The sequence below is a fragment of the Asterias amurensis genome, chromosome 11 (assembly GCF_032118995.1).
Source record: "Asterias amurensis chromosome 11, ASM3211899v1".
NCBI classification, from domain to species: Eukaryota; Metazoa; Echinodermata; class Asteroidea; order Forcipulatida; family Asteriidae; genus Asterias; species Asterias amurensis.
This window is the reverse complement of record NC_092658.1, coordinates 14,876,726-14,899,543: the sequence shown is the minus strand read 5'-3', so window position 1 is coordinate 14,899,543 and position 22,818 is coordinate 14,876,726. Positions and strand designations below refer to the sequence as shown.

The following is a 22,818-nucleotide window of genomic DNA, read 5'->3' as shown; positions in this document are numbered from 1 at the left end:
TCGCCTTCAGTTGTCTTTAATATTCCGTTCTGTAAAAACTTAAAGTTACAGTAGACCTACTAAACCGTTTAGTGCTACTTAGCTTATAACTTCTATTAAACTTCAATTAGATCAAGATTATCACAAAGAATAATTGGAATGTTTGGATGGTAAAAATGTCTCTGTGCAGGTTGAACAAGCTTTCCATAGAATCATTTAAGTGTTGTTACTTTATCTGTGATACTTAAACTGGTTGGCGATTGAATGTTTTCTTCTTTTGGGCTGTGAGTGCAAGGCTTACCCTGTGTAAAAAAATTAAATTTCAGGCAATTTTTGACAAAAATGCAAGGCTCACACCTTGTGATTTTATCCGATTTCACAGGTTACATTCTGATTGCGAAAGACATCAGTTTTGTTTAAACAATTTTTTTTCTTCACAATTCCGGCTATGCATAAGTTCAACTAAATGCACACATAAGCTACTTAAATTGTAAACTTATTAAATTTCTATATTCACTGCAAAACAGAATTAGAGGAAGTCGTTGGTTGACACTAAAAACAAGCACACTGCATGTACATGTATGTATGCCAATGTGACAAACAGAAACATGGACCCTACAGACGATTGCTTACACTCGCACTTTCAGCCCAATAATGGACAGATCACGGATATAGCCCCCCCCCACCCCACCCCCCAGTCAAACCTTTGTTTCAAATAAATCCACAAAATCTTTAACAGAGAAAGACAAACGTGAGCCAATTTTAAAGTTTTGTTTATAGCCCTTGAGATTAGGCATGCAATTTCAGGCATCAAAAAATGTGCAGAATAACATCAATGTTTTATGAACTATTTTATAAGATTTAATACCAGGGGTGCATTCCACTCGCGCAAATGCTTCCAACAGTTACGCGCGTTTGCCAACAATTTCAAGTGGAACGACTTGTGTGCCACCACCGTTGGCAAACATTGGCAACTTTACGCGTACATACTTCTGAGGTGTTGGCGAGTGGTTTTTAAAATGGCGGACAAGCATACGCTATTATTTCTTTGTCACAAACATAATTACACTGTATTTTCGATGGATGATAATGCAGATTTGAAATAACAAAGTTAATTAGTTGATGTAATGATGTCAAAAAGAGGACTATTACAGCAAAAACAAAGTTTAAAAAAACTACATACAGTGCGCGCCATCTTCATTTCAGGGCGCCGCCATATTGACATCGCGTAATGCGCACCAATCATTCCAAAGACAAACAACGTTTGCGCGAACAGTTGCGATTCGTTTGCGCGAGTGGAACGCACCCCAGGACTGTGATCTACATACCTGAATAAAAATGATTGGGGTTAAAATACTTGATTTATAATTATAAGTTATACTGTTTTTGTGTTTAGGATATAACCCTTTATATAAACCCTTTAAAGGTCTATACCTGATTTAGCTTAAATTAGTATCTACTTTGGGGTATGCTTTCGTGCCTGAAATCAACCGGGCTCATGCAAGGTCTGGTGCCCAGACTACACACGCAATCCTGCTACAGCAGACTCCAGAGTCTTGTAGTTCCAGATGACCACCTGACCATCCACGCCAGTTGAAGTCAGTTTGGTGATGTTCTCTTTCACTCCAGTATGGATAGTTATTTGGCTGAAATAGATTAACATAACGTCCGTCGATGTCAGTTTTTTTTAACAACCGATTAATTGAAAATTTAATATTGAGTATACTTGATGTATCAAGTTTTTCTTGTGTGCAAAATGAAGCCTAAAAACAGTTCTAAATATATCGAAGACCGATAGTATTAGTACTAATAGGGTTGCATATTTACCGATTTTCAGCTTAATCCTTCGCACTTATTGTTGGTCTAAACAGTGTCAAATTGCTGCGGTTTTTTTTTTCAACGAAGAAAAGACGTGAATTACCGTTACGGCTTTCGATTGCTAGAGGAAGAGCACGCCGCCCAGGCTCCACACATGATGTAGAATTGATTCAAGTCCCAATCCTGTGCCATCCCCAGAAAACTAATGTTTTGTGATGCTCTGCATTTCCCAAGCTGTTCCGCACGTGGGACAGGGACTTGACGATATCGCAGTTGCCTGATATGTAAATGTGTTCCTATTCGTCAACAAGTTTCTATTTCAAATAGCAAGCACCCTTCATCGGGCTTGTGAGCTACAGTGGTTAAGTTCACTTCTGAGGCACCCTGGTTTCATTTCCAGAAATATATGATAATAATATGGATAGCAATGAACTTCTTGTAGCTAGCTGGAGCACTTGGAGAGAACTTTCATTAGTGATTCGGCGTTTCCTTGGGGGACTTTTGGCGACTCTAGGTGGCAGCAGACTTAGCCGGTAAATCCATTGTTCTCAGAGACTTGTCCGCCATAGATAGAGAATATAATACCTAGATCGGTCGCGTGGGTTCTGGCATTGGCGCAGCCATTGGCCTATCACCCATGTTCATCTTCCACCAGCACATGACTTTTAGTGCGTCCACGAAGAACCAGAAATTTGTGTATGGCTTATGGCGCATATGTACGCGCGGACAATCTAGGTATTATATTCTATATCTATGGTGTCCGCATGCTCAGAACTATGTAAACAATAGAAACTTATCTGGCGAGTCTGCTGCCACCTAGTGATTGCAAGTCTCCCATTGGCATTTTGTCGCTGGTATGGGAGAGCACTGGGAAGCTAGATAAGATTCAGTACTAAATACTTACGTGATGGAATTCTGATGCACTGTGGTCCTAGAAGCGTCCTGCTCAGTTGTAGCCTTCTTATCAAGCTGACGGAACTTTGCCATGGCACTGAAGACAAAGCAGTCAATAGTCACCAGTCAATAGTCAACAGTCAATAGTCAACAGTCAAACAGTCAATTCAAACCACACCGCCAACAAGTTATACAAATCTTTAAAAAAAAACTTCAGATATCTATACGGCCCCTCCATGACAAAACAGCCCAACTCAAAAAATGTATTTCTCTTTATAAGATTATTTCTTGGAAAATTGCGAGTGCTATATACCCATTTCAAAGTTTTAAAGGCATACTATGTATGGATGTGCATGTAACAACTATCTCAAACTTGTTTACACTTTTGACCTGTTTTTTTAAGACAAAACCGCTTATCTCTGCACTTTTCTCAAAATGCAAATTTTTGAGTTGTTTGCCATGAAGAGGACGAATAATAATGGTTCCAGCGGTTGAGTTCCCAAAGCACTAAGATTCATTAGGTTGTCAGTATTACCATGGTGATTTGTCCTGTGACATTACACTTTGCTTAGCAGTTAAAGGCACTGTACACGTTTGGTAACTACTCAAATAATATTAGCATAAAACCTTACGTGCAACGAGAGCTGATGATAGTATCAAACATTGTGAGAAACGGCTTCCTTTTGAAGTAACATAGTTTTTGAGAAAGAGGTAATTTCTCACTAAAATAACAAAAGACTTCTGGCCAGAAAACCTTTTATTCCTATCTAAATGCACACTATTTTGTACAACAAGGGTGTTTTTTCTTTCATATCTTTCTTGCAACTTCAATGACCATTTGAGTCCAAATTTTCACAGGCTTGTTATTTTATGCATATGTTGAGATATACCAAGTGAGAATACTGGTTTTTGCCAATTACCAAACGTGTTCAGTGCCTTTAAGATTGATGTCCAGTTAAGATCAATCCTAGCTCTTTGTAAAATTGAGTCCTGTAAGCTGTAACTCTGGACTACAGACAGAGTTCCTAACAGAGAAGCTACCCTTATTACCTCATGTTGCCAGACTCCTTCTTGGCAACTGCTCCAAGCTTACTGACGAAGGTGATCTTGCAGGCATCATCAATATTGAAGAGATTCAACTCGCAGTCATGACCCTACATGGTAGGAAGAGAATATAATAACAATAAACAAAATCAAACTGGAAACTTTCAAAGTGTCAGTTTCCGCCCAAAGCGGCGCTCATGGCACTGCTCTACACACACACACCAACACGCACACACAAATGTAGCATCTAATGATAAGTGGAAAAGAGTGTAAACAAAATGTTTCTTTATGCAGATTTTGAACTGTCCTTGAATATGTCAACTAAACTTGAAAGTTTCACAGTTTCAGGAAGGGAGTTCCAATGCCTCGGTGCTGCACTCTGAAAAGATTTTCTCCCTCATCAAGGATTTGCCATTTTCTCCTGAAGAAGTTAGACCGTAAGCCATTTTACCCTGGGGCATAGCACAAGATCACTTCAATATGCTGGGGCATCACCTTGTAAGATCTTGAAAATAATGTGATGTGTTCTACTTTTCGGACATGGACCAATGACCAAAGTTTAATTGTGTTATGTCTAACAGAACACTTCCTCTACATTCATTGATTTTAATGAATAGATCAGGTAGGATTCAACATCTATGCCTTAAAACAAGTAGGGTTTAAACCCCTTCCTATGAACACATTTATTGTTAATTTCTCTCGATTTGCAGGCATAATATCTGGTCCTTGGTAAAAAGAGTAGGAATATTTAACTGAATATTGTACAAGGACAGGACTTAACGTACACATGGTTTAGGCTCTAAAAGCCATTGGACACTTTCGGTACACACACAAAATTAAAAGTTCACAGATTTAAAAAATAACTTGCAGGGTTTACAGAAGGTAATGGTGAAAGACTTCTCTTGCAATATTAGTCCATGAAATGCTTTACTTTTTGAGAAAATATTAAAATGTTATGTTATGACACGGCGAAACATGCAGAAACAAAGGTGGGTTTTTACGTTATTTTCTCCCGACTCCGATGACCAATTGAGCCTAAATTTTCACAGGTTTGTTATTTTATATAGAAGTTGTGATACACGAAGTGTTGACCTTGGACAATACTGTTTACCATAGTGTCCAATGGCTTTTATATACATTTCAGGCTAGTTATTCACAGTTTAACAGATTTTTTTCCAATGGCAATAGACAAATCTAAAAACAGACTAAGATAGGAAGAATATCATGCCTGGACTTGTGACAGCAACAACTTTGACAGATGGTTTGCATCAGATAATTCTTTATTTAAAATAAAATACTGTAGATTCATCCAGATACGATGTTCACCTTGGTCCAGAGTTAACTTCAGATTAAACATGGGCTTCTTAGCCTGGCAAACCATGAAAGCTTCATAAGACACAACAGACCACTGATATACATGTATACTCACACCAACGACCAGGCTATTCGGTCCCGCCCACTCACACGTCAGGAAAGGTAGCTGGCTAGCCCTGAGCAGCCCAATTTTATTATCGTTGGCAGAGTTGACAACGCTGACTGTACTGTCATGGCCGACCCAAGCAAGGCGGGTTCCAGAGCTGTCAAAACTCACATCGTGCACCCAACCACCAGAGCCTAGAAAACAAAGAATTATAATTTATTACTGGTTTATTTAAAGCCGGCAGATTTACCATAAAAATTAATTAGAACAGCAAAATAATTATACAATAGGGACATTAACAATTTAAGCAATAGTAAATAGATTTGTTACGAAAACCAAAAATAAATATAAATTCAGAAAATATAAATTTAAAACCACAAGTTTTGGAAACTCAGATCAGATCTTGTAAAAAGAATCAGTGGAGTTGAGTTCTTACACTATCAGTTCTTTTTAGAACTACAACGCATAACACAAGAAAAGTTAATTACATGGGTTTACCGCAAGCAATACTTGTTGGAGTTTATCATGGTCTAAGAAGATCAAAGAACTCATGTTCTGATGTTTTGATTGTTCAGAGTGCAAGTTCGGGTCATGGCATGAATATCTTTCCACTGTTAAATTTGACACCATGGGTATTGTAACATACCAAAAAAGACTCAAAGGGTGTTTAAAATAACACTAACTTCTGCAAACAAATTACATTTGTGTCATTTTAACACCCTAAGATGATAATTTTGATTCCCTCTTCAGCATCTATGTGAAAGCACCTATGGTGTAAGTATTGTTTGAAGCTTTGCATGGTGTGGAGAAATAAGAAGATACAAGAAACTATAAATAAATAGCAACCGTGCGGGTACAACCATGTGTAAATCTCTCATGAGTGAGTGTTTGCTCTGAAAAGAACCGGTTTGGTCTCTTATGGTGTCCTATAAGCTTGGGCGGTTCCAGAAATTTGGGGCTCGGTTCCGGTTCCGAAAAAAAGCTCGGTTCTGAGACATACCCGGTTCCAATTCAATAAAAAACATAAGCCGCCCGTCCAGAGCTCACACACACACACAAATGAGCCGATCTATTTGAACTGAAAATAACCAAGTTAATCAGACATCGGTTCCGAGCTCACACACACACAATTGGAGCCGATCTATTTTTAACGAAAATACCAGAATACCCACCCCAATGATCAGACATCGTGCCACCGAGCACCTATTTTCCCTGCTCTGTCCTTACTCTATGATTTAAACAAGTCTTTGATTTAGCCGGCAGTACGATCGTTGTGTAGCAGTATGTCCGTAGTGTAGTACATCCGTAGTGCAGTACATCCGTAGTGCATGCAGTGTGTCGTCTCTGTACATACAAGTGTACTATGCCTGTACATGCCTGTACATACATACCTACAGCACTGTGTGTTTTGTGCGCGGGGCTAGCTTTTATGAATATGGATATATCGGCAGCCAATCACAACGTGCTGTCTATACATGTACATGTATATGCATGACATGTACATGCATACATGTGGTGGTTGTAGAAGATGCCTATGTGTGTGCACTGTGTATGCAGCAGCCACGTGTGATAGTTGATACTCATGTCGGCTTGAAGCCTTTGCACACTGTATCTGCGGTCACCGCTTTCAACATCAAGCCTCAATTTCTAGAGCCGGTTCGTCGCATGATCGGCTCCACAGAGCCTTTTATAATTGGGACTCGGTCTTTTAAAATCGGAACCGACAAAAGCGGGTACCCGGTTCCACAGAAGAGTGGAACCGCAAGTCCGGTTTTCAATTTGGAACCGGGTAGAACCGGGTAACCGAAGGGACCGCCCAAGCTTAGTGTCCTATGGTGTCCTTAACACCCAAGTTACTACAGTTTAGCAAGACAGGTAAACATTGTCTTTTGGGAGTTAATCCAACGGTTCTTTTCAGAACCAACCCAACTCATTTAGAGATAGTCATTACATGGTGTTACCGCAAACTCTTCTATATCTTATTTCCACTATGCAAAGTTTCAAACCCTACTTTTGAGGTTTGTCAACAATAACATGATTTCAATCCATTTTTTGTTCCAGCCCTTCATTCCATATTCCTACCTCCAGAACTCAATTCATACATGCAGGCACCAAACGGCATCTTCTTTCCCCAGGAATTTGGCTCTGGTTTGCCCTCAATTTCCTTGATGTAAGCTGAGAACACTCTGGTTGGAGAATAGAAACAGGGGACAACATTACAGTGGATGTCAGTATAAGAAATACACTCATACTTAAAAGTTTGAACAAAAATATTCAGACATCTGACTAAAATTGTACACCTTGGCTATACTCTTGTAGATACATGAAAAATTATGAAAAGAAATAAACCATTTTCTTCTTAGTCTATCGATGAATCTTAAAAGCTTGGAAGGTGTGACATTTTAGTCTTCTTCTTCTTGTCCTGTCCACCAGCAAGCTAAGCATGGTTCAGCCAAAACACGAACACGCTGCTTACACTTACAGGCGCTTGACACTATTGGTAATTACTCAAAATTGTTGTTAGCATAAAAAACTTACTTAGTAACAAGCAATGAAGAGCTGCTGATAGTATAAAACATTGTGAGAAACAGCTCCCTCTGAAGAAACTTAGCTTTTGAGAAAGAGGTAATTTCTCTTTCAGACGCCTTTTAAGGCATCTGAAAGCACACAAACTTGTGCAACAAGGTTTTTCTTTCTTTCATTATTCTCTTGCAACTTTGATGACCAAATGAGTCCAAACTTTTACTGATTTATTATTTAATGTATTTAATGCAAAATTTGGGATACACCAAGTGAGGATAATGGTCTAAGACAATTACCAAAGGTGTCCAGTAAGTCCAGTGCCTTTAACACTATCATTCAAGTTTTCTTCAGCCGTACACGGTTGCTCCAGTTGAGTGCAACTTAGCAAATGTTCCATGTTTTGTGGTTCAATACCACATTCACAGGTGACATCTTGACTGTCCTGATTTCGCCACTGAGGGGTTCACTCTACAACATCCTGTACCAGTGCTAAGTTTGCTTGGTACTTTTCCAATCAGCCCAGCTTGAGTAAGCTCCAGGGGCCAGTTTCATAGAGCTGCTTTAGCCAAAAAAATGCATAAGCCAAAAATAGCTCGCTTATTTTACACATGTTACTGGCCAAAATTTCATGCCATATACATTGCTTGTGATTGGTATTTAGCCGTTGTTTACTTTAATAGCATAACAATTGAGTGGAGTCTTGGCCGGTAATCTGATTTTACTAAGCAAGGACTTTTCTGCTCAAGCGTAATTTTGTGCTTAAGCAGCTCTATGAAATTGGGCCCAGGAGGGAAGCCCTCCATTGCACTTAAAGACACTTGACACTATTGGTAACTGTCAAAGACACGTCTTTTCACTTGCTGTATCAACAGATGCATAAAGTAACAAACCTGTAAAAATTGGAACTCAATTGGTCGTTGAAGTTGCGAGATGAAAGAAAAAACACACTTGTCACACAAATTTGTGTGCTTTCAGATGCTTGATTTTTGGAGACTTCATAATCTAATTCTAAAGTCTCGAAATCAAATTTGAGGAAAACTACTTCTTTCGCGAAACTCAACACTTCAGAGTGAACCGTTTCTCACAATCTTTTATAACTATTATCAACCTCTCCCCATTAGCAACTCTCGCTAGCTTCTGCAAGCTTGTTAATTGGTTTACTTGACATCATCACAAATGGGAAAACTAGAGGTTTGGACACAAGAGGGCTACGTCTTTCATCTCTCTGTGATCAGTTTGAACTTTGAAAAAACATTTAAGCAGAAGGAGATCTATAGAAAGTAATCCTGATATTAAGAAAATATTCTGAGAAATCACTGGCTTGCTTTTCATATCGAGTTCTTTAACATTGCGCGAAGACATCTTGACATCAAGCGAAGTTGGTTGCATTGTATAGTGCAAAATCAATCAAACTCCAACTGAAGTGTGGAAAGCATTACGCTTGATTTGTAAATCTTGTAAACTTTAAAATTTTACCTCGATTTGAAGTCTGCCGAGCCAGCAGCCAGTAGGTAGTTGTTAGGATGCCAGTCAAGGCTTGTCACGGTTGAGCGAACAGGTTTCTTGATGTGCTTGCTTACCCACCTAAATCAGTCAGTAAGACATATAGAACTTGTATTCAGTCTTTCATTCAGGGGTGTAGTACAGGCATATTTTTGTGGGGTGGATGGAGGATTCAGTCTAGGAGGCTCCAGTGTGATGCAGGCCTGGAACTTCACCAGGGGCAACGAAGGCCATGGCCTACGGTGCCCCTGGTCTAGGCTTTAGTGCCCTTTCAAAAGTTTCCCATAGACTTCAAGACTTTTCAATGGAAGTGCCCTTTTCAAAATGAAAATGGCCTAGCCTTGTCAAAGATGAAATTCCATGCCTGTGATGAGATAATGATTGATGCATGTACCGAGAGGAATAAAAAAACATACTGTGAGGCGTGTTGTTGTCGACAGGATAAGAGCACTGGACTCAAACTCTAGTATTCTGATCAGCAGAGTGTGGATTTGAGTTACGGTTGTGACACTTGTGTCCTTAAAGCAAGACACTTTAAACCATTATTGCTCTGTCCTTGGGATGGGACTTAACACCCTTGGTCCCGTGAGTTGTGTTATGAGAAGGGTGATTACCCCTGTGTTCCTAGTTTGATCAGCTGCATGGTGCTATGTAAAAGAAAAGGTTTCATATGTCAAAAACATACCTTGCAGGAAAAATACTGAATGCTGAAGCGCCTTGACTATCACTGGGTGACAGATTTGAGCTATGCATATTTTTTTCTTCTAAAAACTGTACCACACACAACTCAAAAGCTGTTTGAGAACTTACCAGTCATTCTCCTGCTCAAAGTAGCAGACAGAGATCAAGCGGGCTCCGCTACCAACAGCGAACTTGTTCTCTGTTGAGTAACAAATAATTATTTTATGAAAAACAGACCAACCTTTTCTCTGAATGGAGAGTACAGGGTTCAAACTCTGTGAGTCAGATGAAATAATACAACACACTGACGTGATTTCACATTTGAAAAAAGTAACGTTCAGAGATTTAAATACACACTTAAGGTCTCAACATCCTAACGTTGTATTTTGACTTTTTTCTTTTACATGTGGTTTTGTTGTATGATATGAAGTCACCTTTGAGAATGCAATGATAGGTGTGGCTATCTATCTATAGTTAAAAAAGTTTCTAAATATTTTTTTAAGTCTTTAAAAAATTCAATATTTGTTTTTCAATATTATAATAATATAAGAATGTTGATAACATATTGTACATGTATATCATTGCCTTTTAAGCATTGTCTTGGGCAACTCCCATTTCACAGCTTTTATTTACAATAAAGTTCTCAATACTTGGTATGGTTTGCACGAGACCTTTTTGCTTTTTTTATACAAGAAAATGATGTATACTCTCAGGGGTTACTTTTCAATAGCTCCGGATTGACTGTGCCTTACAGACAAAGTGCACTATGGCTGTAAAAATAAATGTGGACATAGCCAGCTCTCTTTTTGTCGTTACCTAAAGGAGACCACTTGACACAGGTAGCAGCGCGGTTGATACGCAGAATGACAAGGGTTGGTTTCCAGCCTTCACTGCCATTCAGGGTCCATACATAGGCATTACGATCCTGCCAAACAAAAATGGTTGAACATTTCAATACACCAAAGGCTATAATAAAACAAACTAAAAACCAGACAAAAAAATCAGAACCAAGAGGCAGCTTTATTGATCTATACCAATGGTACGGCCATATTGGTTCCCCCATATTCATTTCAATGCTACAAAATCGAGGCTAAATGGAAAAGGCTGGTTCCTTAATATGACAAGAATTTTAACTACAATCATCACTGAGTGTACAGGGAACCTGGCAAAGAAGATCAAACGTGGTGTGGCCATCTTGGTTTTCATATCAATATAAAAAACTGTGAAAAAATCCCAAGTTCAAGCTCAATGTGAATGGGTTTTTTTTAATGTAATTCTTTTACACTTCATTTTTACATATCCAATTGTAACCAACACCTTGAGTGGCCTTTTTAGCCTTGTGATGGGCAACTTCCGTAAAGAAATAAAATAAACTTAAAAATCTTACCGTGCCACACGTCACAATGCGATTACCATTGGGTGCCCAGTCAATGCTTGTCACTCGCTGAGTGTGCTGTATACAAACAGAAAGAAAACAACTATTATTCATTTTTCCCCTTGGAATTACTATAAAAAACAGGATTACTTCAAAGCCTTGAGATAAGTGGGTGTAGAGGGTTGTTTAACAAATATTCATAAATACCTCAGACAGTTTCCTATTGGTGGAGAGCGCGTCCCGTGGGTGTGTATAAACCTTTGTTTATGACCAGTAAAAAGTGTTGGAACATGGGCATGACACGCGAGCTTGCACCTGTTCTTATAAGACAGTTTCTTCATTCCCATTGGTCGAAAGCAACGGCTGAAACAGTTGTGTCACATCACGCGACACGCGTGACGCGCACAGCATTCCCTTATAAGGAGTTATTTACCCGAGGGCGGCGGAGGGCTTTACTATTTCATAGCTGGAGGGGTGTTGTGTTGAAAGAAACCATTGACCAATTATAATTTTTGCATATATTTTACTTTTTGACCAAAGTGTTGACGTTTTTGACTGAAAAGATATTTATGAATGGGAATCAAAGTGCGTTGGATCGGTTTTCAAATAGTGGTTGAAACCCACCGAAGCCTGGTTCTTGATAATTTACCTCGACTTCGTCTCGGTAAAACTATCAAGAACCAGGCCTCTTGGGATTAAACCACTAGTTGAAACCCTCTTCACCACACATTGATTCCCTTAAAAATAATACTGAATTCTTATATTAGCCTTTCATTACACACCTAATGGGGAACTCAGAATGCTAAGTAGTTTTTCATGCAAGGTGTACCGAGCAATTTACAAGGTGTACCAACCAATTTACTTTGTGAGGGACCCTTTTCTATCACACATAATAGTTTACAGGGTGCTGTGGTACAATATGCTGCCAACCAAACAAGGAACAGCAGGGGGAACCCCTTCTCTTTATGATAATCGTGATAAGTGCACTGGGTTTAAATGCCCTGTCTGAAGGATGCAGCAAAAAATGTTAGTTGTCTTGCTCAAAGTGTCACGACCTGGACTCGATCCAACACTCTGCTGATCAGAAACACCAGAGCTCTTCGCTTGGAGTAAAATAAAACAAGTGGCATTGATAGTATGGTACTTTCAACATTAGTTTTACATTTAAAAGTAATGAAATAAGTACTTTATACAAACCTCACTAAGAGTGTGCAGTTTCTCGTACGTAGCCCCCTTCTTGGCAAAGATGTGCACTTCATGGCTGTTTGGAGAGATGGCGATTTCTAGAAACAAAACAAAGTACCTTAAACTTAAACTCAAGTAATAAAATACTTCAGCCCTAAGCCTATTATAAGCCATTCGCAAGCACACAAATTTAGGCAACAGGCCAGGTGTTATTCTTACATAATTCTCTTGAATGCAATCTTCTTTAAAGTCATGCATTACAGGCACTGGACACTATTGGTAATTATTCAAAATAATTATGAGCATAAAACCTTTCTCGTTACCTAGTATTGGGGGAGAGGTTGATAGTATAAAACATTGTGAGAAACAGCTCCCTCTGAAGTAACGTAGTTTTCGAGATAGAAGTAATACATTTGTACACAACACACAATGGCTTTACGTCCAATCCGAAGGACGAAGCAATGGCTAAGTGTCTTGTGGAGATTCAAACCCACATTCTGCTGATCAGAAACACCAGAGTTTGAATTCGGTGCTCTTAACCTCTCGGCCAAAACACTTCCACAACTCAACTTGTTAAAGGTACGTTACTTATACATACAAGCCACACTGGACCTAAACTGCACTTACGGGTACGATCCTTGTTCCATGAATGGCAAGTGATGGGCCCAAGTTCAAAGTTAAATTTTTCGTTAGTGGCCATGGTCAACAGTGTCACTCTGCAATCGGATGATTACCTAAAACCACAAGGAAAATAATGCAATTCATAAAATACTTTATGAATGGTAAGTGGATCTTATTCCCTTTATTCAATTTGATCTGCAGATAAATTGGCGGTCAGATGCAGGATTCTAACCATAATATTAAGATGTATGTTTGAAGCCGACATAATAAAATATTTAGGCAATACAAAAATATTATAGCCAATTTGGCAAAACAGGTCTTTAATTTAAGCCCAGTTCATACTTCCTGCGAATGCCAATGCGATACAAATTTTTACATCGCAAATTCACACAAATAATTAGGAAGAGTAGTAGAGAATGTGCTCAACTAAGTCATGAGAACTTATGCTCAACCTCTACGAAACATTCCGGCAAAAGCCAATAAATAGTGTTTTTTTCCACCCTTCTTTAGTTACTTAATAATAGTTAATTTAATCATAGAGCACGGAACAGAAGGAGTTACAACTAGTCATGTTCAAAGGTTCCACGTGTGTTACCGCGCTAGCGCTAATCGGCAGAAACATGCGGGCGCTTTTCCTAGTATAAAGAACTAGGGGTTATATGTCTGTGGTTATGTCACAGAAAAAATACTCAGATTACATTGCGTTCAAGCATCCTTCTCAACCAAACGGCATTTGGCAAGGATGGTTTTAGCTGAGAATAGCGACATTTCAATGAATTCAGCACAAGAAATCACCTCTTTGTAATATTCTTATAAAACAAACACAATAATCACTTGTAATATTCTTATAAAACAAACACAATAATCACTTGAATAATTACGGCTCTCTTAATTTTCTTAACCAAAAATATCCCACCCCAAATTGCCTAAAAGCAACAACCAAAAAAAAAACAAAAAAAATCAATTTTATATCCCTTTCAGTTGGTGTCTAATTGTGTCTACCGTTCAAATGCGTTCCCCCAATAGGAAAACTTTTTGCAAACAATCTCAATTCGTTTTGAACGGCCGGAGACCACCGACATTCTTTTCATGATAACAAAATCAATATTAGGCCTACATATTTCACTATTTTTCAAATCAGCAAAACCTTACAAGTGTCATAACTCATCATAGGAAAGGCCGATTTGTTTGCTTCAAAACTCAGTAGAAAGCTCTATGTCGACAGTTTCTAATGTAGCAATGTGCGCAAGCAACGTGGCTAACATCGTCTTCTGCGCACGCGTTGAACTTGTGTGTTGTTACTTTACCACTCCAATAATTATGAATGGAAAACGACGTGACACCAGCGACAGCAGCGAAAGGCAGTAACACACATGGGGTACGAAGAGCTCGCTGCGGATGGAATGTGTACAGCCTTTTACAGGCGCTGTGCGGGGGGGGGGGGGGGGGGGGGGAATCGTGAGGGATTCAAAAGCGTCCTTGTGAGAGTGTATTTTGAAATGTAAGCGTAGCTGCAAATCTTAAACCGTAAGCCTAGCTTGACTCGGGATTGAAAGCATAATTTTTGATTTTAGCGTAACAAACCTAAATGATGTATATGGATTGTATGGATATGGAGTAGCTGGGTAGCTTGGAACGTAACCATAGCTTTTGGAACGTAAGCATATCTTGGAACGTAGGCGTAGCTGGGTATCTTGAAACGTAAACGCAGCTGCATATGGAACGTAAGCGTAACTTGACTCAGGATTGAAATCGTACCTTTTGTATATATAGCGTAACTTGAGAAGGAACATAGGCAAAACTTGGAATGTAAGCGTAGCTTGGAACGTCATATTTTGGAAGGTATAAGCGTAGCTGGATATCTTGAAACATAAACGTAGCTGCGTATGGAACGTAAGCGTAACTTGACTCAGGATTGAAAGCGTACCTGTTGTATATATAGCGTAACTTGAGAAGGAACGTAAGCAAAACTTGGAATGTAAGCGTAGCTTGGAACGTCATATTTTGGAAGGTATAAGCGTAGCTGGATATCCTGGATATCTTAGCTGCATATGGAACGTAAGCGTAGCTTGACTTGGGCTTGAAAGAACGTAAGCGTAGCTGAGTAGCTGCGTAGCTTGGAACGTAACCAAATAATACCTCAACTCTCAAAAATGACACTTCATTCACAGAATTAAAAAAATATTTTTTTTGACAAAATTATGCTTTGAGGGAATTTTTGTATCATATTTTTTTCAACCTTTTATACAAAATTATTTTTCACCTGTTCTTTTTACGATCGGGGGCTCCGGTTTTTTTAATCCTTTTTTTTCTTGTTCATAAAACATTTTTGAAGCTACTCACACTATCAATATAACAAAATGCGGTATTCCTACGTTTTGACATCGTCAATCTTTTTTATTGTTTCCTGAAAACTCCTTGCAAAATGAAATTAGGAGTCATGGAACAAAACAGAGTGTAATATTGGAACGTTGCGATCATAATAAATAACGGATTTGACACGAGGTGTACCGACTGACAAACGGTACCCACGATGACAAACATGTACTCTGATGTCTGGCTCCCTACCCCTCCCAAGCTTACGGCGAGACCCGCAAGCCAGGAGTTCATAGCGCCCGGGATTACACCTCCAGTCCCCCACGAGACACGGCATGTGCGGTATGTGACATGCCCCGAGTCTTACGTTCCGATTACTCCACGCTGTGGGACCATATAACAAGGTTCCGTTACACTGACTCTTTGAATGCGAATCTTACGTTAGATTTTTTACTATTATTTACATTTTGTAGCGATAATTTGAATACATGATCTTTTTTGTCAATTACTCGTTAATAATTTTGTGAAAAAAAAGATTTAAATTTGGTTTGGTAAGTTACTTTTAGACGGCTGGAAGTAAAACTAGCCCGGAAGGTCACGTGATTGTTTGTACCACTTTTTGGTTAGAACAATCACGCGACCTTCGTTTTTGTTTTAAAATGCTCACAAACGGCCAAATTTGATGATTGTTTTTAAGGACTGTTCTTCTTCATTCCTGGAAACCCGTTGAATACATTTCTTAGTCTATTTTGTAGCCCACATAGCCCAATTCGGCCGGTGTGTCCCTTTAATATTAATAATAATGCTTTGCCTTTGTAAATTTTAAAATTGCAATTCATGCCTAGCTAGGCCATCTTAAATTAAAGTTTGATTTTTTAGAAAGTAATTATTAATAATATTTCAGTTCTTAATTAAATTATAATATTTATATACAATTACATTTAATTAAGTCGTCAAAATTGGGTGTGGCTGGTGGCTAGGCGAGACCGCAGTACACTGTACTGGACCCAGTCCAGGCTACACTACACTTCCTTCTTTTCTGAATGAAACTATCTCCATCCCATTTCTACGGCTACGCCCACCCTCGGCTTCGTTTCGAGCCGGCCCTCCCGTCCCGATCGTGATCTAACTTCCGGGTTGCACTAAACAAATTATACAACACAAAACCGTCATTTGACGTTCAAAAATGTTTCAAATAAGGCGTGAGTTGATAAACTATACCAATAAGTTCTTACCTTCTGGAAAATGTGGGATTAAAGACTACTTTTATAAAGAAATTCGCGGACTCTGGTCAGTCAACACGAATTTTGTGTGAGAATCAGCACTGCAGAGGGTCGGTCTGGTACCAGAGGTCAATGTGGTTATTTTACAAAGACAGACTGGGATCTGACTAGAGTGGACAATGTCAACACACAAAAGGGGAATGAAAATTGACCTGATATTAATTTATTCGGAATTGACAATTGAAACAGTTGTTTTGTTTTTTCTATGTATCTATTAAAATAGATTTATAAAACAAATTCATGGGTAATTTGTTATCAAATTTGCAAAACAAAATGTTTCGAATGAAACAAACGACGAATAACTGCTTGTTGTACCTTTTACCTAATGGTACAACCCTTATCTCATTTTCACTACCGACTGAGCTATCTAACATAGCACATGGTCCTCCATGCATAGCCCTAGCCTTATAGACCTTTCTTTTGCAACGTCACAGCCCAAGTTTTTGCCAACCCAGATTGGAAAACTATGGAAAGCCATAAGTGCAAATCAAGAAAAGATCGCTATTTTTTGTAACAATGTTACCAAATTTGTTAAAAAACAAAACAACTAATTATGAGAGGTACTTTATTTAATTGAAAGTTTGCAGAAAATGTTGAATTTTGTTGAAACATCTGTTTTTACGATTGAGTGTTTTACTAACATTCGGCCGACCATGGCAACCAAGGCGGTTTGTTTATCAACAAAAGAAAGGCAGTGGGGTAACAGTATGACGCTATAAAACTGTTAACTGACGTGTATGCAGGGATCACGCCCAAGTTTCACAAGAAAGTCACTGACGTCATCTGGCTCGAGGAGGAAGTAGGTAGGTTTCTTCAGGGACGACTTTTATCTTCTACTAAAAAGAAGGGGGCTAAAAGTTTACGAGCTAAATAAAGTTCTGGTGGATTGGGATGTATTATATACGTAGGTGCGATATTCAAATAATGTGCTCTGAAAATGTCAAGCACCACACCCAATATGACTTTTTTCCCCTTTTTGTGAGTCGCCACATACATCATGACATGATTTTTAACAGTTTAATAAAATAAAATAAGCTTGTTTTTATTATTTTTGGAAAATATTAGTATTACACAAAAGTTTGCTTTCTTTTTCAAAAGAAAGATGCAAACACATTGGGCTGATACTTTCAAGTGCAATAATGCTCGAGTCTAGTTATAGATGATGCAGCATGCATCAATGGTGATTTTTTTTAATGTTAAACTGATGCAAGAAGATTTCAGCGTTTGGGGGAGAAATATTGATGATGTAGGTAGACCAAGTAACTGGGAGGGGGGTGCTCATTTTTCTAGAATTTGTCATCCTTGGTAGTATGACTAATAAATGAAAAGTTACGGGGGAAAAAAAATAGTACATCAACAGTGACTCCTTTTTTCCCCGAAATTTGTCATATCACTATCAGTAGTAGGCCTACGACCAATGAAATTTATAGTGAAACATTTTGGGGAAAAAGTACAGCGCCACAGCAGAGTTAAGTACTGGGTGTTGGGGTACTGGAAATGGAAAGCAAATTCCAGATTACCATTTTTTTAAATAGTTTACTGGAGACTCTTATTAATTTTTAAATGAACTGACACTTTTTTTTTACAGACTATTCTTCAATATGATAAAAGTACCAACTCTAGTGTCGCCCGGTTGGGTTTCAGAGCAGATCCTCTCCAAAACGAAAAATCTCTGCATCCTTGATGTGTCTTGGCATCTTCCGATATTCAAACGGGACCAGCAGGAAGAGTACCTACAAGAACACATCCCGGGTGCCCAGTTCTTTGACATTGAGAAATGTGCCAGACCTAGTGAAGATACCCAGAAGCTCTCACACACCCTTCCTACAGCAGATTTCTTTGCCGAGTATGTTGGAAATCTTGGAATCGATAATGAGAGTCATGTGGTAGTGTATGAAAATAATGCCAAGTTTGGAGCCTTCTCAGCACCTCGTGTCTGGTGGATGTTCCGCATCTTTGGTCACACTAAGATATCCATCATGGAAGGAGGGCTCCCTCTGTGGATCAAGGAGGGACGTGAAACAACTGATAAAATTCCTCTAACTGAACGGTCTGTGTTCCAGGCTTCATTCAACGCAGATTTATTCAAGACGTTTGGAGATGTTGAGAGAAACTTGGAAGAGAGGAAGTTTCAGGTTATGGATGCAAGGCCGGAAGGAAGATTCCAAGGCATCCAGCCAGAGCCAAGACAAGGTATTTTTCCAACTCGTATACTCTGGGCCACGGGGCAACATTTTTCTCCTCTTTCAAAAATCTCAATTTCTGATCACCCTTTCTTCTTCCTTTTTTAATTCTTTAATGTTGTCTTGGGAGGAATTTTGGAATACCATAAACCACTCATAGTCAAAGTTATCTCTCAATTTGTCTCTTGTCAGCTTGTAGTATTGTACCCTGTATGCATACGCTAAAAATTATTGCTTTTTTCTTTCATCTTTCAATCATTTTAACATGTGGCAAGGATAAAGATTATTGTGTAATTTCATTTTCATTCCAACTTCGACCTCACTTTCAATGTTGATTTTGCCTGATTATACACTGTATGTACGTGTTACCCATTACTCGTAATCAAGAAAGGTTTTATGATGATAATTATTTTGAGTAATTACCAATAGTGTCCACTGCGTTTAAATCAGATTATACCAGTGAAGTTTAAACTAATGTTTTGTTTTTCTTGTTTTTTTCTTCTATTTCTATAGATGTTGAGTCTGGTCACATGCCCAACTCCTTTAATGTCCCATTTCCGAAGATGATGGAAGAGAAAGGTGGAACATTAAAATTTAAATCCCCTGATCAACTCCAGAAGACTTTTGAAGCAGCAGGGTTGGATATGTCAAAGCCAATCACAGCATCCTGTTCGTCTGGTATTTCAGCCTGCATCTTGGCCCTTGGTGCGCATCTTGCCGGCATGGAGGGCGTGGCTGTTTTTGATGGTGCTTGGGAGGAATACTACTTGAAGATGAAGGAAATTAACCCTGAAAACATTGTGAAAGGTTGAAGAACGAAATTAAATCAAATTTTGGTTTTTAATATTGAATTACAGCAAGGGAAGTAGAGGGTAGTTTTCAATTTCATACATCTCTTTTACTGTTTGCACAAGACTTATTTTTATGATTTTGCAGGGTTTTGTTTTACATTGTACAAATTTGAATCCAATTCCTGTTTGTGGTTAATGCATTGGGCATGTAGAGGATAGTTTAAAAATGCTTACAACTCAAATCCAAAAACCTTAGTACAATAATTGATTGTATAAATTTGCCCAGTTTCTCCCCTTTGTACAAATTTGTTATTCTACAAAGTATATTTTTTTACATAATGGATATAAGTGTTATTAAAATTAAGTGGTGGGTAGCCGTTGTTAGGCGGGAAATTGCAAAGTGAAAAACAAATGTACCACTCTAAAGGCAGTGGACACTATTGGTAATTACTCAAAATAATTATAATCACAAAACCTTTCTTGATTACCAGTAATGGGGAGTGGTTGATAGTATAAAACATTGTGAGAAACAGCTCCCTCTGAAGTGACATAGTTTTCGAGAAAGAAGTAATTTTCCACAAATTTGATTTCGAGACCTCAAGTTTAGAACTTGAGGTCTCGAAATCATGCATCAGTAAGCACACAACTTCGTGTGACAAGGGTGTTTTTTTCTTTCATTATTATCTCGTAACTTCTACAACCGATTGAGCTCAAATCTTCACAGGTTTGTTATTTTATGCATATGTTGAGATACACCAAGTGAGAAGACTGGTCTTTGACAATTACCAATAGTGTCCACTGTCTTTAAAGACTACATAGTAATAAATAAGTATCTGCATGAGCTTTCGTATCACCAACTATTTCTTTCATCAGATGCATTTGAAGAAAAAAATTTCAACCGAGGTGAAGGTTTGTCTAGCACAGTCTAAAAAAAGGGTGGTAATGAGTCAGTGCTGTAGTGTGACTAAAGGTCAGATTGCATTTTAGTGTTTATTGGGGACAATAAAAATTGGTTATTCTAAAGTATTTACACAGTATATACATGTAGTGTTATTGGGGAGCAATCATGGTGGTTGTTTCTACCATGGTTCTACTAATGTGTTTTGCAAGCTGCACAAATAATAAGGGGGCCTAAGTGTGAAAAAAACACTACATGTACATCGTTAAAAATGTATGTACGTATGTGTAATTTGTACACAGTTTTCTGTCAAACTAAAAGAGAAGGAAAACAATTTGAAATCACTGTATCAGCTGAGAAGTTGCATGTCTAATGTCTAAAGCCAAGATATATTTGTATTGTGACATTAAAATCTGGCTTATTCATCAGCCATGGGCATGAAGAGGATTCAGTGACATGGGTATGAAGAGGATGCAGTGACAAATTTACAAATTAATTATGCAAATTTTCTCTTCTACAAAGTATATTTTTACATAATGGATATAGGTGTTATTAAAAATAACTGGTGGGTAGCGGTGTTAGTCGGGCAATTGCAAAGTGAAAAGGTAAATGTACCACTTTAATGACTAGATAGTAATAAATAAGTATCTGCATGAGCTTTACTTTCAACAACTGTTTCTTTCATCAGATGCATTTGAAGAAAAACAACTACAACCAAGGTGAAAAAGCCAAGATATTTTGTATTGTGACATTAAAATCTGGCTTATTCATCAACCATGGGCATGAAGAGGATGCAGTGACGTGGGCATGAAGAGGATGCAGTGACAAATTTACAAGTTAATTATGCGAATTTTCTCTTCTGATCGAAATAGGATGGAAAGTATAAAAAGACATAATCATTGCATTAATTGAAGTGAAATAAAGTTCTTGTTTAAACTTCAATCTTTGTTATTCTCTTTTTATTTTGTTCAATCATTAGCATTTGAAGTTTAGGAGAAGTTTTAGGCACTGGACACTATTAGTAATTACTCAAAGTAATTGTTAGCATAAAAACTTTCATGGATGGTAACAAACAATGGGGAGCTGTTGGTAAAACACTGCTATTTTATGCATTTGTGGAGATACACCAAGTGAGAAGACTGGTCTTTGACAAAAACCAAACGCGTTGTTTATACAAAGAATAAAAGACGTCTTTTCCAGACTAAATGTGTAGATTGTTATAGCACAAGCACCTAGACTTTTGAATAATAGTACAACAAACGAAGTAGGCTGGAGGTACGTTTACAAGGAGTGTCAAACCAAATTTGCAGAAATGAAATGCCATGGCAAGGAGTAGAGTAACAGGTAAATAGGGAATGAAATTGCTGAAATTTTCATGATTGAACTCATCAATAATGATGATTGTTTTTTTGATCTTTTTTTTTGGGGGGGGGGGGTTGTGGAATGTGGATGACAATATCTTGGCAAGATAACTTGTTAAATCTATCTTATATCGTTACCATCGTTACCAATTCTCTATTTGTGAGAAGAAATTTCAGAACAACAAACTTCTCCACAACTTCAAAAGTGAAGATTTCCCATTGACTTCCAAAATGAAAATGGCCTTTGGCTTTGTCCTCTCAAAGATAAAATTCCGGACTCTTATGCCATGGTTTCAGTAAGGTGACTTTCCGCAAGGAGGTGGGATTTAGAGTGAGACATGTTCCTATCTAATCTGGATAACAGTCTAACGATACTCCTTGTAGACCTTCATTAGAAGCAACAATTCATGTGCAGATTTTATTTTAAGTTCTTATTTAATTTTAAGTAATTAAGTGTAGAAAAATATTACATCTTATATTAATGTTGCATTGTTTCCCTATTATATTATAATTAAATTATATAGGCCTAGTTAAATTCATAAAACAATTTTTTTTATTTTATGCACGATAACAGACTTGGTTTTTATCTCTCTTTGGAAGATGTGTTGGCTCTGAGAAGAGCCGGTTTGAATGGGTGGGAACACCATGTTCGCCTATTTGGAGGTGGTGTACTTGGTGACAGCTTTGTTTCAAATAAGGCGTGAGTTGATAAACTATACCAATAAGTTCTTACCTTCTGGTAAATGTGGGATTGAAGACTACTTTTATAAAGAAATTCGCGGATTCTGGTCAGTCAACACGAATTTTGTGTGAAAATCAGCACTGCAGAGGGTCGGTCTGGTACCAGAGGTCAACGTGGTTATTTTACAAAGACAGACTGGGATCTGACTAGAGTGGACAATGTCAACACACAACAAAAGGGAATGAAAATTGACCTGATGTT

The 22,818-nt window shown here is 38.2% G+C and overlaps 2 protein-coding genes across 4 annotated transcripts; one reads left to right on the top strand and one right to left on the bottom strand.

Annotated features, from left to right (window-relative positions):
- Positions 1-22,690, bottom strand: LOC139944169 (actin-related protein 2/3 complex subunit 1A-like). Of its 2 annotated transcripts, none has more exons than XM_071941132.1 (12): positions 22,609-22,690; positions 13,050-13,156; positions 12,435-12,520; positions 11,250-11,315; positions 10,679-10,787; positions 9,992-10,061; positions 9,155-9,262; positions 7,238-7,341; positions 5,165-5,349; positions 3,742-3,845; positions 2,702-2,788; positions 1-1,625 (listed from the first exon to the last, which is right to left on the bottom strand). In XM_071941132.1, the coding sequence occupies exons 2-12, from the start codon at positions 13,120-13,122 to the stop codon at positions 1,499-1,501; spliced, it is 1,119 nt and encodes a 372-aa protein (XP_071797233.1). In that variant the 5' UTR covers positions 13,123-13,156; positions 22,609-22,690; the 3' UTR covers positions 1-1,498. The 2 variants fall into 2 exon arrangements, with proteins under 2 accessions (XP_071797233.1, XP_071797232.1); XM_071941131.1 differs by lacking the exon at positions 22,609-22,690 and adding an exon at positions 16,595-16,717.
- Positions 16,840-21,426, top strand: LOC139944172 (3-mercaptopyruvate sulfurtransferase-like). Of its 2 annotated transcripts, XM_071941137.1 has the most exons (3): positions 16,840-17,445; positions 18,231-18,835; positions 19,339-21,426. In XM_071941137.1, the coding sequence occupies exons 2-3, from the start codon at positions 18,244-18,246 to the stop codon at positions 19,635-19,637; spliced, it is 891 nt and encodes a 296-aa protein (XP_071797238.1). In that variant the 5' UTR covers positions 16,840-17,445; positions 18,231-18,243; the 3' UTR covers positions 19,638-21,426. The 2 variants fall into 2 exon arrangements, with proteins under 2 accessions (XP_071797238.1, XP_071797239.1); XM_071941138.1 differs by having other exon boundaries at positions 16,840-18,835.
- Positions 22,691-22,818: the final 128 nt, after the last annotated feature.